The sequence below is a fragment of the Pantherophis guttatus genome, chromosome 16, assembly GCF_059756535.1.
Source record: "Pantherophis guttatus breed Tessera chromosome 16, ASM5975653v1, whole genome shotgun sequence".
Classification (NCBI taxonomy): domain Eukaryota; kingdom Metazoa; phylum Chordata; class Lepidosauria; order Squamata; family Colubridae; genus Pantherophis; species Pantherophis guttatus.
The window spans coordinates 5,495,347-5,512,321 of NC_142078.1; the positions used below are offsets into that span (position 1 = coordinate 5,495,347).

Below are 16,975 nucleotides of genomic sequence, written 5' to 3' on the forward strand. Positions count from 1 at the left end.
AAGGATGCAAATGACCAGCTGTCTGCAAGGAATATAAATCCTTCCGTTCCCCGCCACCATCCACTCAGAGCAGAAGAAGCTTCTTGGATGAGAAGCAAAACGTCTTCAAAAGGAAAAAAAAACAACAACAAGGAAGTCCAGTTGCCTCCTGAAAAAAAACTACGTTGGGACACAGAGTTAAAGCCAAATGAAATAGGTTTATAATACTCTAGGGCAGAGATGGCTAACCTGTGCCCATACCCATAATTCTACGCGCCCTGCCCCCCCACGCATGCGTGTGTGATCCCCCCAATACTCCCCTCGCTTTTGGCATCCGATGGCACAGTGGGCCCAGTAGGCCCGTTTTTTGCCCTTCCCAGGCTCCAGGGACTTTCTAGGAGCCTGGGGAGGGCGAAAACAGCCTTCCCCACTCCCTCCGGAGACACCCCCCCCCCGAGAGGCTGGAAAAAGCCCATTTGCTGACTTCCAGTGGGCCCAGAAGACCCAAAAATCAGCTGGCCAGCGCGCGCATGCGTGCTGGAGCTGAGCTAGGGCAATGCTCGCCTGCTCACCAATATGGCTCCACGTGCCACCTGTGGCACGCGTGCCATAGGCTCGCCATCACGGCTCTACGGCAAGAGTCTCCAACTTTGGCAACTTTGTGACTTCCAACTCCCAGAATTCTTCAGCCAGCCAGCACGGCGTCCAATCCACATCGTGGCTGGCTGAAGAATTCTGGGAGTTGGAGTCCACATGTCGTAAAGTTGCCGAGACCTCTAGTCCTTTTTTTTTTAAGAGAAGACCACTGCTTGGTGGTCCTTCCCGACCCCCACAAGTTGACCGACGTTTCATTTACATGCTCAGATCTTTTTCCTCCTTCATCCTTTCAATATTGCGACGGAGGACTGTGTTCTCGTGTTCGGTCTCCACCAGCTCTTGAGTGACCTCGTCCAACTCGTCCTTCTGCTCCTCCAGAAGACGCTTGGCTACACAGCCCGTCCCAACAGGCTTTGGCATCGGACATTTGACCTGCGGACAAGCGGAACCGAGTCAACGGGCGGGTTTCACCCGCGGCACCCCAGAAACTCACGCTAGATCAGAGGTCACCAACTGGTGGTTCGTGGACCACTGATGGTCCTCAGAAAACTTATTTGCAATTTTTATTTTGCACTAAATCAGGGGTCCTCAAACTACGGCCCCTGGCTGTGCAATGAACGCTTGTGTTGCTGCAGAGAGTCTCTCCCTTCAGGGTCTTTTGTGTGGGTCGGAGGAGGGCAGAAATTCCGACTCGGGGTCTTCTTCGCCCTCCAGGTGAAGGCTGGAGGGAAGAGCCACTGGTGGCGAAGAGCCGGAGGGCCTCGTTCCAGTGGGACAGCCTCATGGCCTGGAACTGACTGACCATCTCAGCCTGCTGAGCCTCCAGGCGCCAGTACCTGGCCTTGCACTCCCGCAGGTCTTCCCTCTGCTTGGAAAGCCTATGCTCCTAGTCCTCAGTGAGGTGCTCCTGCTGAGCCTCCTGCTCGGCCAGATCCAATTTGAACTGAGCTGTTTTGCCAACTCTTTCTCGTGGTGGCTGCCTAGCTCCAACAACTGTTAGGGCCCTAAGCAGTCCGGGCAGGCAGGTGAAGAGTGGCTGGGAGGGGAGAGGGGGGGAGTAGAGATCGGTGAGGTGCCCCTCGATGTGAGTGACATCAAGTTGGCCACACCCACCCAGTCACATGACCACCTAGCCACGCCCACTCAGCTGGTCATTAAGCAGATCATATTAGTGGTCCGCGGGATTTAAAATTATGAATTTAGTGGTCCCTGAGGTCCGAAAGGTTGGGGATCCCTGAACTAGATCACTCTCACGAATATGGGACAAAATCACAGAACATGTTCCGGTTTGGTCAACCCGCTCCAGTTGTCCAGCCTAAATTCCCTGAATGCCAACATTCAGGGCTACAAAATTTCTCCTTATCGGTTTGTGGATAATCACAGGCACAAGTCAACACACTCTGATTTATCAGGCAGTTATTAGTACCTATATAAGTTGAGTAAACAAGAGGATTTTCTTGGACATCGACGTTAAACTGTTTTTGTATTTTTGGAAAAATAAGCACTGGCAATTTTATTCTTTTCTTTGGCTCTTTTCTAAGGAGGCAGCTCCAAATAAGCAGGGGGGAAAAAAGCAAATTCTACTTAATTCTTATTAGCTGCCTAGCGGTAAATCAAAGACTTGCAGAAAAGAAATATAATTCAAGGCTGATAAAAATATTGGAAAAACCTAATTAATTTCTTCATCTTACTGCTTTTACTTTTGGGGAGGGGGTGAGGAAAGAACCATTTCATTATATTTCTTTCAAAAACTCAATCAATGCTGGGCCCCCAGATATGGCTCCTTCCAGATTTTCTTTGAAGACGTTTCGCTTCTCATCCAAGAAGCTTCTTCAGCTCTGACTGGATGGTGGGGAATGGAAGGATTGATACTCCTTGCAGACAGCTGATCATTTGCATCAGGGGTGCAATGCTACCGGTTCGGACCGGTTCGCCGGAACCGGTAGTAATAAAAGCTACTGGTTCGGGCAAATGGGTATTTCCGATGATCAGCTGTGCCGCATGATTTATATTGGCTAGAAAGCAGGAAATCCTGCTTTCTAGCGAATCTAAATCGTGCGGCACAGCTGTTTCCTCCCCCCTCGCTGTTCTACTTACCTTTGAAGACTCAGCAAAGTGCGCGCTTGGTGTGCACTGTGCATGCGTGCGCGAAGCAAACCGGTAGCGAAGCAAACCAGTAGCAGACTTCAGAGCATTTGCATCCTTTTAGAGAGTCGTTGAGGCCCCTTGGAGGTTTATCTGTGTCCTCAGGGTCACCTGAGTGGTGCAAATGGGTGTGGAGCCTTCTTGGCTGCAGGAGGTTTTCTGCCCTGTGCCCCTTCACTGTTGACCCTGTTGACCGAGACAAACCTCCAGGTGGCCTCAAGGACTCTCTAAAAAAAGGATGCAAATGACCAGGTGCCTGCAAGGAATATAAATCCTTCCATCCTCCACCATTCAGTCAGAAACATTCAGTCTGGTCCTGATGGGTTTGTTCTCCTATGTCGAGCCATGCGTTTATGAAGTGGTTGTTTTGTTTCCCCCAAATCACCAGGGGCCTGCAAGGAGGATAAATCCTTCCAATCCTCACCGTCCATTCAGATCTGAAGAAGCTTCTTAGATGAGAAGCGAAACGTCTTCACAGATGGGGGCTGGGGGGGGGGGAAGGGAAGCACCTTTGGGACAATTCACGCGTAGTTCCCCCACCTCGTTTTTCAATGTTCCCACGACATTGAGTAAGCTGTCGATCTTCTTCTCGTATTTGTTCATCTTGCAATGAATGGCGTCCTCCTCGTCGGTGGAGAGATCACTCAAGCGAAGCACAGACAGCAGCTTGTCGGAATCTGGAGGGGTGATTTCCAGGCGATGGGTCGGTCCCTAATTAAGGGTGGCAAGAGCGCAATAGGATAGAGCCCAAAACCCCAGAGCAGCCTCCCCTAAGCTGGCTGCCCTCCAGAAAAATCAAAGCGGTGGGGGAAGAGTGGAAAAAGGGAAGTCTGCCAGGCAGAGGTGGGTTTCATATAATTTTACCACCGGTTCGCCGTGCACCGGAAATGTGAGCGCATGCCTTCCGCGCATAGGATTTTGCTCTATTCTGATTCTGAAATAAAACGGCATAGCGCCGGGGCGGGGAGGGGGCACCTGCAGGTCGCCGCTACCAATTCGCCCAAACCGGCTGAATACCACCACTGCTGCCGGGGAAAGAGGAGGGCGAAGAGTGATACCGACTAGAGGCAGCGTCCACAGCTCGCCTCTTCAGCGGAAGGTGTGTTAAAAGCACACAGGAAGAGCATCGGGATGATTTAGGATAGACCGGAATCCGCCGTGGGACTTTCCGGGAGGGAAAATACAATACGGGTAGTCCTTGACTTACAACAGTTCATTTAGTGACCGTTCAAAGTTACGACGGCATTGGGAAAAAGAGGGACGTGGGACTGTTTTTCACACTTAACGACTGTTGCATCCCGACGGTCACGTGATTAAAATTCAGGCGTTGGGCAACTGAGTCGCATTTATGACACGTTGCAGGGTCCTGGGGTCGCGCGATTCCCTTTTGCGACCTTCTGACAAGCAAAGTCAAGGGGGATTTGTTCAATGTACTAATTTAAATACTGCAGAGACTCGCTTAACGACTGTGGCAACAAAAGGCCGTAAAATGGGGGAAATCTCACTTAACAACTGTTTCGTGACAGAAATGTTGGGCTCAATTGTGGTCGTAATTTGAGGACTACCTATAATGGACTGTTAGCAGAGGGTGTTGAAGTGTAATTTTGCTGTTGGTTTTACCTGTTAACTATCTTTATTTTTCCATATTTAGTAAATAGATGGCAGGCCAAGTGGGCTGCATAAACCATGTTGTAGAAAATTATAAATTGTGTGTCTGCTTTGCAACCGGGGAGGTGGGGGGGTGGATGGACAGGAATTATCTTTGAAATATATTTATCAGTATTCAAGTAGGGGGAACAATTTAGGTATGTTTTAGTTTTTCTTCTTATTCCCTTTGTTTTGGGGTGGTGGTGTAATTTTGTTTCTGCTTTTGTATTTCATTTTCTGCCTTTTAGTGCTTGTAGCCTGTATTTTAAATATTTTAATGTCTACATTAGACTTTCCGCCGTGCCATCAAAACATTTCTTTTCCAGCAGGCCGGCCTGGCCTAACCTTTCTTTTAAACTTTTTAAAATTTTAAACTTTAAATTTGTCTTATGAATTTGGGGTGTTTTAAATTTTGTTTTTTGGGCCAATTATCTAATTGTATTTTAATGGTTTTTTAACATTTGTATTATATGTATTTTATTTGGCTGTTCACCGCCCTGAGTCCTTTGGGAGTAGGGCGGTATACAAATTCAATAAATAATAATAATAATAATAATAATAATAATAATAATAATAATAATAATAATAATAATAATAATATAATGCTTCGAATCACATTCTTAAAAAAATTAAAAAGAAGAGCAATCAAGGGGCTGGAAATGCATGGCTTGGGTAAGCTTAGTTCCTAAACCAAACCATTTCTCTCCCCCCTCCCTCCCCCTCCCCATGAGACTTACACTGGGGGTTCCCCCACCCCTGGGCTGCAGGTCAGCACTGGTCCTCAGCGCACCAGAAACCGGGCCACGCAAACGAGCGAAGCCCCACGAGAAGCTCCCTCTGTTCCGTGGGAAAACCTCTCCCCGTGGAACCGATCCCTGGCGCCCAAAAAGCTGGGGCCTGTTGCCTCACACCCCATCCCGGTACCTATGTCGTGTGTGTGTCCCACGCCCATCCCCCGCTTTATTGGCATTTCAGCCTCAGTACCTGAGAGATAAACAACCCGCGTGGCTTAAACCAGAGTCCTCAAGCCCACGAGCCGCAAACCCACTGCGATGTGTTTGGGACTGGCCCGCGCGAGTGGTTACGTGCAGCTCAGCTTGTGTGTGAGTGAGCGACAGCTCGACTTGTACAAGCAGCGGGCTGGTTCCCCTCTGCCCTATCTCTCACCCCGCCGGGCTGCCAAGCCGTAAAGTTTGGGGAACGCGACTCTGTTTTCCCCCAAAATAAGACATCCCCTGATAATAAGCCCAATCGGGCTTTTGAGCGCATGCGCTAAAATAAGCCCTCCCCCCGCCCGAAAATAAGCCCTCCCTGAAAATATTTAAAACACAGAGCTGGGAATCAGATAAGATGGCAAGAGGAGCCCTACACGCCCCAAAATAATAAGACCTCCCTGAAAATAAGGCCAAGCGCTTATTTCGGGGTTCAAAAAAAATATATAAGACAGGGTCTTATTTTCGGGGAAACGCGGTAGTTTAGACAGCCACAGCCACCCTCTGTTTGTGCAAGGTAGCCGAAAAATCCGTCAAATCCTGGCTCCCTGGGAAGAACCGAGAGCCGGGGCCCGGCTGCAGGGAGGGAGGGGATGGGAGGGTTGGGTGTTTGCCTACCTCCCACTTGTACGATGATTCTCTGCAAGATGTTTTGCCTGGGGGCATCCAGGGGACTTTAGTTTTTACTCGGACACTGCGGCGCACATTCACGGTATCCCCTTTCATTTTCTGCTTGTGCCTCTGCTGCGGGAGAGGGGGGGGAGGGGAGGACGGAGGAAGGAGGAGAAGAGGAGCTTTTGAGCCTCGAATCCCGCCTTCCCCCCCCCCTTTCCCGGACGGTGACCGCGGGGCGAGACTCTGCAAAGCAAACCGTGGCTTTTCCCCCCTCACCACCCAGCCCCTCTGCCCGCCGCCCCCTACCCCCCCCCTTGCCCGGAGGCATGCCAAGAACTTGTACCACAGAAAAAGCGTCACACTCTACATCACAGATCAGTCTCAGTAACCACGCTCAGGAAAAAGAAATATAGGTACCGCATAGCTAGGAGAGTATGGGGACAGACTGGCAGGAGCATTGGGCTGGGTTAACCAAGGCCATTGTGACATCACCCAGGTTGCCTAGCCTCTTGTGATGCAAAGCAGGCCCTTAGTTACCCTGGGGAGATTAGATTGGGGGCAATTTGGAGCGTGGCAGCCGAAGAACCCCTGGCTACTTAGGACAGAAACCCGGAGCAGCTGAAGGGGAAGCCCCCTCTCCCCCTCCGCCCCGCCATAATTTAGGCAAGGTTTCTAAGGAGAGGTCTGGGGACCTTGTGGGCCTTCCCAACAGTACAGACAATTCAGTTAAGCACAGCCACACAAATCGTGACTTAAGCGACACCAAGCCAATGAGATAAGTCGAGGATAGGAAGCGTAGGAAAGCTCCGGAGATCTGAAATAACTCCTTCCTAAGAACTTTTAATCGGTTTTGGACCACTTCGCACGGTGAACTTTTAAACCAAATTTTTTATTCCCTCCATCCTCCAAGAGCTAAGCTGATTGATAGGAAATTCACACAACCCCACTAAGAAATATTATAATTTCTTCTCCTCCTCCTCCTCCTCGCTTTGTCCTCTGTCAGCTCAGCGACAAACCTCCCCTTGAGATTACAAAAGAGAACGAGCCAGGATCCATCCTCCTGGGCAACAGAGCTGATTCTGAGCAAAATTCCTACGCCAGGTATTTTGGATGGAGAAACGGGATCCGAAACGCTCGCCCCAATTTTATATACAGTTACGGACGATTTCCAGCAAAGAGAGAGGAAGCTTCAAGCAGCAGCAGCAGCAACAGAGGGAGTAAAGCTGGCAACAGATACCGAGGAGCAGCCACAAAGCAGACAGACATTTTGGCCTCGCAAGGGGGCAGAGCTCAGCTGCCCCTTCATACCTGGGTTTTTGCCGATGGTGGCGTTTTCTGACCCTTTTTAATATGGACATGGACAGGGGTACTTTCATCCACGTGGACGTGCAAAGGGGGAGTTGTGGAACGGCTCTTCATGCTTCTCCTCGGGTAAACAGGAAAGGGCATTCAACAGGGTGGAAAAGGGCAACCTGTGAATAAGTAGACTTAGAAATAACACGGGGGCCACCAAGACAAAACAACAACAAGAAGTACAACGCCAGAAGGGAACGTCCGACCACTCTCAGCCTTAGGAGCCATTTCCTCAGACCTATGGAAGAAACCGTCCACGTTCCACAAACTTAACCTGCCACAGAGCCACATCCTATCAAAGAGGCACGCTTCTGTCTCTACAGAGCGTGGTGCCCTGATGTCCTTCAGCGACCGATGAGGGCAAGCAGAGCAAACTCTAGAGAATGGTAGCCTTCCCAGGAGGAACTGGGAAAACGTGGCTTCCCATTCTCATTTAGTTTTTATCTTTGGCAAGCTGATGTTTCTTGTTTGAACCAGTTCAAATAAAGCAGTTTAAAAATCAATGTCTTTTTTTTTTTAAGCTTCCAAGTTTCTCCATATAAAGGAAAAGGCGTTTCTCATCCGGCTAAATTGTGACTTAAAGAGTTGTGTCGCAAGCAAACCGCGTTGTCTTTTAACTGGCGTGTCACAACGATGCACGCGGTGGGAATCCAAAACCTTGTGGATCAGCTCAATTTCAGGACTCCCGTATACTTCATAAAAAATAGGAGCACCGAGCAATTGTTCATTGACCTGAACAATTACTTTTGACAGGTTCGTGGGCACACCCATCCCGTAAATACTATCCTGCCTTTGGAATCTACCACCATGTGTCCCTAGATACGCAACAAATGAAGATTTCTCCCCAGGTCACTGGCTATCACAAAGCTTCCTAGACGCCATCCAACCACTATAAACAACTCCATCTGACCCTGAAATAAAGCAACCCCATTGTTGTTGTTTTTTTAAGGAAAAGGTTAGTGCTGTTATTTCAAGTATCAAAAGGGAGACCCGGTGGGCGCGGCAACCTACAGATAGCGTATGGTTCTCTTGGGTGCAGGGTTTCTGGGTTGTGATGATTATTCCACTCTTGATCGATGGGGACAATCTGGAAGCACAAAAAAAATAAAAGAAGTTAGCGCTTTTCAAGGAAATTCAGTGTTTCTTTCTCCTTTTTTTTTTTTTAAAAAAATTGATTTATATGCTGCCCTTCTCCGGAGACTCAGGGCGGCTTACAATGCGCTCAGCAATAGCCTTCATCCTTTTGTATATTTATACAAAGTCAGCTTATTGCCCCCATAAGCTGGGTCCTCAATTTACCTACCTTAGAAAGGATGGAAGGCTGAGTCAACCTTGAGCCTTGGCGAGATTCGAACCTGCAGTAATTGCAGGCAGCTGGTCTTAATAACCAGCTTAATAACAGGGTGCCTTAGACCACTGTACTACCAAGGCTCTTTGGGCAGAGACCTTCCACAGAGCTCGCTCTTTCTCTTTTTTTTGGACAGTTTTAATTCGCAATGTTTACAGGTAATCCTCGACTTACAACAGCTGATTTAGTGACTGTCCGAAGTTACGACACTGAAAAAAAGCAATTTATGGCTTTTTTTTTCTTACAACTTGCAACCACTGCAGCAGCCCCATGGTCGTGGGATCAAAATTCAGACGCTTAGCAACGGACTTTTATGAGGGTTGCAGTGTCCCAGGGTCACGTGATCCACATTTGCGACCTTCTGACAAAGTCCACGGGGAAGGCAGGTTCACTTAACAACCAGGTTACTAACTTAACAATTGCAATGATTTATTAACACAACTGTGGCAAGGTCGGGCAAGGTGGGGCAAAACTCACTTAACCGCTGCCTTGCTTAGCAACAGAAATTTTGGGCTTACTTGTGGCCACAAGTCGAGGATTACCTGTATTTCTATTTCAAGCGCACACCCATCCCAGAGATTTTGGGCGACGCCATCCTGCCTTTGAAATCGAGTTAACAAGAAATCCCACCTCCCCCTCCCCCTGTGTAATTTGGATTTTTAGTGGTTCGTTGTATCTTTCAACGTATATGGATAGATTTTGTTTAGGATTATATGTCTCCCAGAGTTACCTTGCGATAAGATGGGCGGCCAATCAATTTAATAAATAAATATAATAAATGAACCAATAAATATAGATAGGTATAGATAAGAGGAGATAGATAGATAAATAGATAGATAGATAGATAGATAGATAGATAGATAGATAGATAGATATAGTAGATATGCAGAGAGTGAGATTAGATAGCAGACAGACAGAAACAAGATATTAGATAATGGTAGATGAGTTATCTAGATAGCTAGATAGGATAGATAGATAGATAGATGATAGATACTGTAGACAGACAGATAGATGATATATATATATAGAGAGAAAATAGAAGACAGAAGACATTAGATGATAGATATTGTAGACAGATCAGAGGTGGGTTTCAGCAGGTTCTGACCAGTTCTGAGAACCGGTAGTGGAAATTCTGAGTAGTTCGGAGAACCGGTAATAAAAATTCTGACTGGCCCCACCCCCATCTATTCTCTGCCTCCCAGGTCCCAGCTGATTGGGAGGAAATGGGGATTTTGCAATAACCTTCCCCTGGATTGGGGCGGGAATGGAGATTTTACAATATCCTTCCCCTGCCACGCCCACCAAGCCACACCCACCAAGCTACACCACGCCCACCAAGCCACACCCACAGAACCGGTAGTAAACATTTTTGAAACACACCAGTGAGTCAGATATATATATATAGAGAGAGAGAAAATAGAAAACAGATGGAAGACATTAGATAGATGATAGATACTGTAGACAGATAGATGATATACAGAAAAAATAGAAGGCAGATAGAAGACATTAGATGATAGATGCTGTAGACAGATACATATATAGAGAGAAAATAGAAGACAGATTGAAGACATTAGATAGATGATACTGTAGATATAGATACTGTAGACAGATAGATGATATATATATAGAGAGAGAGAAAATAGAAGACAGAAGACAGAAGACATTAGATAGATGATAGATAGATGATAGATACTGTAGACAAATAGATAATACATAGATTTAGAGAAAATAGAAGACAGATGGAAGATATTAGATGATAGATACTGTAGATAGATAGAGTAGACAGATAGATGATATATATAGAGAAAATAAAAGTCAGAAGACATTAGATAGATGATAGATGAAAGATACTGTAGACAAATAGATAATACATAGATACAGAGAAAATAGAAGACAGAAGACATTAGATGATACTGTAGACACATATATAGAGAGAGAGAAATAGAAGACAGATGGAAGACATTACATAGATGATACTGTAGATATATAGATAAATACTGTAGCTAGATGATATATATAGAGAAAATAGAAGTCAGAAGACATTAGATAGATGATAGAGGGAAAATACTGTTGACAAATAGATAATACATAGATATAGAGAAAATAGAAGACAGGTGGAAGATGTTAGATGATAGATACTGTAGACATATATATATATAGAGAGAGAGAAAATAGAAGACAGATGGAAGACATTAGATGATAGACAGAATATAAAATTAATAGATAGGGATAGATAAGATAGCTATCTAGCTAGATGAGAGAGAGAGAATAGATGAGATAGACAGATGACAGATAGATAGTAGATAGGTAGGAGAGAGATAAACATGATAGATGAATGCATATAGATAAACAGACATAATAAGTATCTATATAATAGTTGATAGATGTAGATAAGAGATTAGATAAAGAATATATATATATATACAGAGAGAGAGAAATAGAAGACAGATAGAAGACATTAGATGATAGATACTGTAGACATATATATATATATATAGAGAGAGAGAGAGAGAAAATAGAAGACAGATGGAAGACATTAGATGATAGATAGACAGAATATAAAATTAATAGATAGGGATAGATAAAATAGCTCTAGTTAGATGAGAGAGAGAGAATAGATGAGATAGACAGATGACAGACAGATAGTAGATAGGTAGGAGAGAGATATAGATGATAGATGAATGCACAGATAGATAAATAGATATAATAAATAGATGTAGATGAGAGATTAGATAGATAAAGAATATATACATAGAGAGAGAGATAAGAGATTAGATAGAAGACATTAGACAGACAAAAGATAAAGACATGAGATAAGATATAGGTAGGTAGGTCGGTCAGTCAGTCACTATTCCTGCTCAACCTCCCATAGACTTCAGATTTCGGAAGCGGAGCCTCCCCGTGCAGGGGCAGTCTACCGCGAGGAGAGCCGAAGCGGCGGTTTGGCCCACGCGGCTTCCCGTCGCTGACGTTCCTCCTCCTCCCCCCTCCCTCCCCAGCCCCTCCCTCCCCTCAGGGGGCTCACCGTGAGGTTCGGAGATGACCGCGGAGCCTCCGCCTCAGCACGTCCTCGAAGCCGTGGATGAGGCGGCGGTAGCTGCCCACGCTACCATGGAGACACGGGAGCCGGGGCGTCGGCGGCCGCGGCCAGAAGCCGCCGCCGCCTCCCCCGCCGCCGTAGCAGCCGCCTCCGCTGCCGCCGCCGCCGCTGCTGTAGCACCGGCAGGACCCCGCCGCCGCCGAACAGCCGCCGCTCCACGACCCGCAGAGCGGCTTCCGGCTCCGCCTCCTAGACCCCGCCCGCCGCTCCCCCATTGGACGGTTCAAACCCCACGCCGAACGGCGCGCACCCTCGTGACCGCCTCCGCTTCCGGCCGGCCCGCGCCTGCAGCCCGCCGCCAGGCTCTCTCGCCCTTCAGTTCCCGCCCTCCGTTGCCAGGAGACGCCGCGCGGGGCGTCACAAGGCGCGTCCGGCGAGGGGAGGGGGAAAAACAACAACGCCGCGACGCCGTTGCCGGGGAAACGAAGGGAGGGGCAGGGGAGAAAAAAAAATAATCAAACTGACAGGCTCTGGAGAAAACCTGGAGCTGGAATAAGGCCGTCGGATTGGGGAAAATAAATATATATATTTATATATAAATATTTATATAAATATTTAATATATACAAATATTTATAAATATAATAAATTTATATATATATATATATATATATATATATATATATATATATATATATATATATATATATAAATATAAGTATATATATAAATATATATATATATACTTTGTCAAAACGTCGCCAAGACACTTCCAATTTTATGCGGGAGAAAACCCGAATACCCAAAGACCTACATAAATATACATACATACATACATACATATATGTAATTCTTTCTGAAACGGAGACGAGCACCGCCCTAGAGTCGGGAACGACTAGCCCATATGTGCGAGGGGAACCTTTCTGGGCTTGGGGACTATAGTTCCCATCATCCCCTACCACCTTGGTTCCATTAGATCAGATCAAAGGCGGGGGGGGGGGGGACACCTGGGCCTGGATGTATGTTTGGATTGGACTTCATTCATGCTGGAGCCCTCCTGAGGGAATAAAGACCCTTCTGGGTTTATAGGCCTTATATCAAATCAAGGGGTTGATATGGAACATTTTTTTTTAGATTTGTTTTGACTGTAGTCAATTTGACTATATAAAGATGAATTCCTTGTGTGTCCAATCACACTTGGCCAATAAAGAATTATATCTATCTATCTATCATCATTATCTATTTTATCATCTCTATATCTATCATTATCTATCATTATCATCTCTATATCATCTATCTATATCTCTATCCTGTATCTATTTATCTATATCATCTCTATATCTATCATCATTATCTATCATTATCATCTCTATATCATCTATCTATATTTATCTATCTTATCATCTCTATATCACTCTATCTCTATTCTGTATCCATTATATCTATCTCTTATCTCTATCATCATCATCTATCTTATCATCTCTATATCTATCATCTATTTTATAATCTCTATATCTATCATTATCTATCTTATCATCTCTATATCTATCATCTTATCTCTATCCTGTATCTATTATATCTATCTGTCTTATCATCTCTATATCTATTATCTAGCTTATTATCTATCTTATCATCTTTATATCTATCATTATCTATCTAATCATCTCTATAGCTATCACCATTATCTACCTATCATCATCTCTATCTCTATCTCTCTATCTTGTAAGCCACTCAGAATTGCTTTGGATGGCGAGATGGGCAGCATATGAATTTAATAAATTAAAAATAAATAAAATTATATCTTCAGCATCAGATCCTTTCCACCCACAGTGTTTTTAAATTGTTCTTCAGGCGTGTTTGTTTGTTTGTTTTGAGGCTTCACCGGTGTTAAACGTGTACAATTAAACCCCCAAAAGACACACAAAATCATCAACACAAAACCTGGCTTTGCCAGTTCTGCATTAGGGCTTTGTAGCGGTTTAAGCGGAATTTTAATCAGAATTACAATAAAATGTCTCCCTCAGCTCCTTTGGGGGTGCTGACGATGGACCTGTGAAGAAACAGCCTTAAGTTCAAGAACTGATTGTGATGGTTTGAGTTCAACATGACAGGGAAATCCACTGTAAGCCGATTATGGTTTACAACTTGCCATATTTAACTATGTGGTCGAGTCATCTTATTATCATATGTGGTGGACATGTGTAGAAGCAAAAAAAAAATACTGGACAAAAATACATACATGGCTGGAAAAGATGATAAAGCCACACTGATTTAAAACCAGAAATATTCTTGTTGGGGAATGTTACCTGAAACTTATAGTAAAGAGAACGCATATTTCATTATTCATGTATTAACTGCAGCAAGAATCGTATTCGCACAAAATTGGAAAAGTGAAGAGATCCTCCCTACTGATGAGAATGTGATTTAGGAAAATATTAGAATGTGCAGAAATGAACAGATTAACACTGGCAATTAAAGAGAAAGAACAAACTGAACATTATATGATATGGGAATTATTTTAGAGAATAAAAATGGAAGTTGGAAATAAAAGGAGATTAAAGAACAGTAGAAAATGTTAAAATAGAGAGTAAACAATATAATAGTATTATGATTATTATATTCTTATTAGATAATAAGAGGGAAAAATGAATAAGTTTACTATGCTCAATTGTTCAATACACTATAATTGTAAGATTAGAGAATATCAATGTAGTGAATGATGTTGTAAATTTTGATGGTTATTGCACAGATATTTGTACCCATACACTGTTGAAGATGGAATGTTTATATTTAAAAAAAACCTTAAAAAAAAACTTATGGTCCAGTCAATAAACCCATAATATAGATAGAGCTCTAACATAGAGCTGAAGAAGCTTCTTGGGATGAGAAGCAAAACATCTTCAAAGAAAACCCCCCAAAATCGAGTTGAAAAAGCATCTTTGACCTAACAAGAGATATTCTAGTCTAATCTAATAACCATTTCTAATAACTATCTAATAACCATTTCTGAGGTACTTTGCTGGTCAAACGCCCTTTTATATGAACCCTGAGGGTTGAAAAGCCTTTTGCTTTCAGCCAATGGGAAGAGACCACAGGCAAACAACGTGGCTATTGGGTCTTTCTGCGGGCACAAGGACCAATAGTCTCGCCAGATAAGAGAGCCAATGGAGGAGAGGAGTCTGAAGCTGGGCCACCAATTAGGTAAGTGCTGGCTTGGCAGGGAGGGGGGCTATGGGGGGGGGAGAGATGGTATATAAAGGGGGCAGCTGCCAGCAGGAGCCATTTTGCCCCTCAGAAGAGCTGGAAGTCAGAAGAAGGAACAGAAAGGAAGGCTGGAAGACTCTGAAGACAGCAGAGGAAGAAGGGCTGGAAGGCAGAAGACTAGAGGAGGACTTGGAGAAGTGGAAGCTCTTGAGCTGAACACCAAGAAGAGACCTGTGGGTCATCTGCAGCAACGCCTAGGAAGAAGGAAGAGTAACCCCAGCAAGTCCAATTCCTGAGGAAAGGGAATAAGTCACTAGGTGCTTAAGCTGAAGTCCAATTCCTGAGGAAAGGGAATAAGTCACTAGGTGCTTAAGCTGAAGTCCAATTCCTGAGGAAAGGGAATAAGTCACTAGGTGCTTAAACTGAAGTCCAATTCCTGAGGAAAGGGAATAAGTCACTAGGTGCTTAAGCTGAAGTCCAATTCCTGAGGAAAGAGAATAAGTCACTAGGTGCTTAAACTGAAGTCCAATTCCTGAGGAAAGGGAATAAGTCACTAGGTGCTTAAGCTGAAGTCCAATTCCTGAGGAAAGGGAATAAGTCACTAGGTGTTTAAGCTGAAGTCCAATTCCTGAGGAAAGGGAATAAGTCACTAGGTGCTTAAGCTGAAGTCCAATTCCTGAGGAAAGGGAATAAGTCACTAGGTGCTTAAGCTGAAGTCCAATTCCTGAGGAAAGGGAATAAGTCACTAAGCTGAAGTCCTAGACGTTGAAAGGACCAGAGAGAAGCTACTGGGAGGACCAGAGAGAGAATTCTCTCCACTTTAATTCAGCCTCTGGCTTGGAGCTGAAGTCTGCAGAACTGTGATGGCAAACCCATGGCACGTGTGGGCACATGCGCCGTTGCCAGCTGCTCTGCTGGTTTTCAGCATGCACATGCTGGTCTTTGCAGGCGCTGGAAAATGGCCTGAAAACCTGCCAAAAAACAACATTCTTTGGGGTCTTTGTCGGGCCAATTTTTGGACTGTTTTCTGGGCCGTTTTCTGGTGTTCTGGCACCCACAAAAACCAGCTGGTGGGTGCACATGCGCATGCTAGAACCCCCAAAAACCAACTGGCCAGCGTGCGCACACTAGCCAGGTGGCCATTTGGGTTCCCGGTGCTCCAGCATGGGCACTCGGTGCTGAACAGTTTCACCATGACTGTCCTAGAATTGGGATGAGAGCAATGACCACTGGAGAACTTTTAAAAGAAACTCCACTTTAAATTTAGACTTTTGGCTTGGAGCTGGAGTCCTAGAGAGGGCCATAGAACATTGGCTGTTGCGAGGACCAGAAGAACTTTACTTGGGGGGGGGGGGAAGCTTTAATTGGCATAGAGCTTTACAAGCCTAAAATACCTCTGCCCACATTACCATGGACTGGCCATCTATTCCTCTTTTAAGTCCCACTGCAGAAGTTTCAGTGAAATAAAAGTGTCACTAGGAAAACCTGTGTCTTGATCCCTTCTTTTTGTATTAATGGGTGTGCAAGCAGAGATCAAAGTGATGATCATTGAGCAAACAGTGGCATTTTGCACCCAGTAACACACTTGGGGAGGGGGGTTCTAAGGGAGGGAAAACAATTTTAAAAAAGGATCATTTCTGGATTAGGCCATGAGTTTATAAACTTGTGTAAAAGGTTCCTCGTCAATTCATTTCCTTATAAAATTTACATTATTTTTCCCCTGGCTTTTTTAAAATTTGATTTATATGCCACCCTTCTCCGAAGACTCAGGGCGGCTTACAATGTGCTCAGCAATAGCCTTCATCCTTTTGTATATTTATACAAAGTCAGCTTATTGCCCCCACAAACTGGGTCCTCATTTCACCTACCTTAGCAAGGATGGAAGGCTGAGTCAACCTTGAGCCTGGCGAGATTCAAACCTGCAGTAATTGCAGGCAGCTGTGTTAATAACAGGGTGCACTAAACCACTGTACTACCAAGGCTCTCTTTTCACGCACAAAAAGTATTCTTATGGAGCACCCATAAAGCTCATTATGGGATTTGGCTCCAAAAAATA

At 44.9% G+C, this 16,975-nt stretch overlaps 1 protein-coding gene across 5 annotated transcripts in view; it reads right to left on the bottom strand.

The window, feature by feature from the left end:
• ODF2 (outer dense fiber of sperm tails 2) overlaps positions 1 to 12,114 on the bottom strand; it is a 33,222-nt gene extending 21,108 nt beyond the window's left edge. Inside the window, exons 1-6 of one of the 5 annotated variants that reach the window (XM_087879495.1) lie at positions 11,702 to 12,076; positions 8,340 to 8,415; positions 7,284 to 7,447; positions 5,979 to 6,104; positions 3,262 to 3,432; positions 836 to 1,008 (exon numbers count right to left, since the gene is read on the bottom strand). In XM_087879495.1, coding sequence (XP_087735621.1) covers positions 836 to 1,008; positions 3,262 to 3,432; positions 5,979 to 6,104; positions 7,284 to 7,424 — 611 coding nt within the window. In that variant the 5' untranslated portion in view covers positions 7,425 to 7,447; positions 8,340 to 8,415; positions 11,702 to 12,076. Of the gene's footprint in view, positions 1 to 835; positions 1,009 to 3,261; positions 3,433 to 5,978; positions 6,105 to 6,318; positions 6,449 to 7,283; positions 7,448 to 8,339; positions 8,416 to 11,701 lie in introns of those variants that run through there. The other 4 variants (XM_087879496.1, XM_060684085.2, XM_087879494.1 and 1 more) reach the window with 4 other exon arrangements.
• Between the last annotated feature and the right edge of the window lie 4,861 nt (positions 12,115 to 16,975).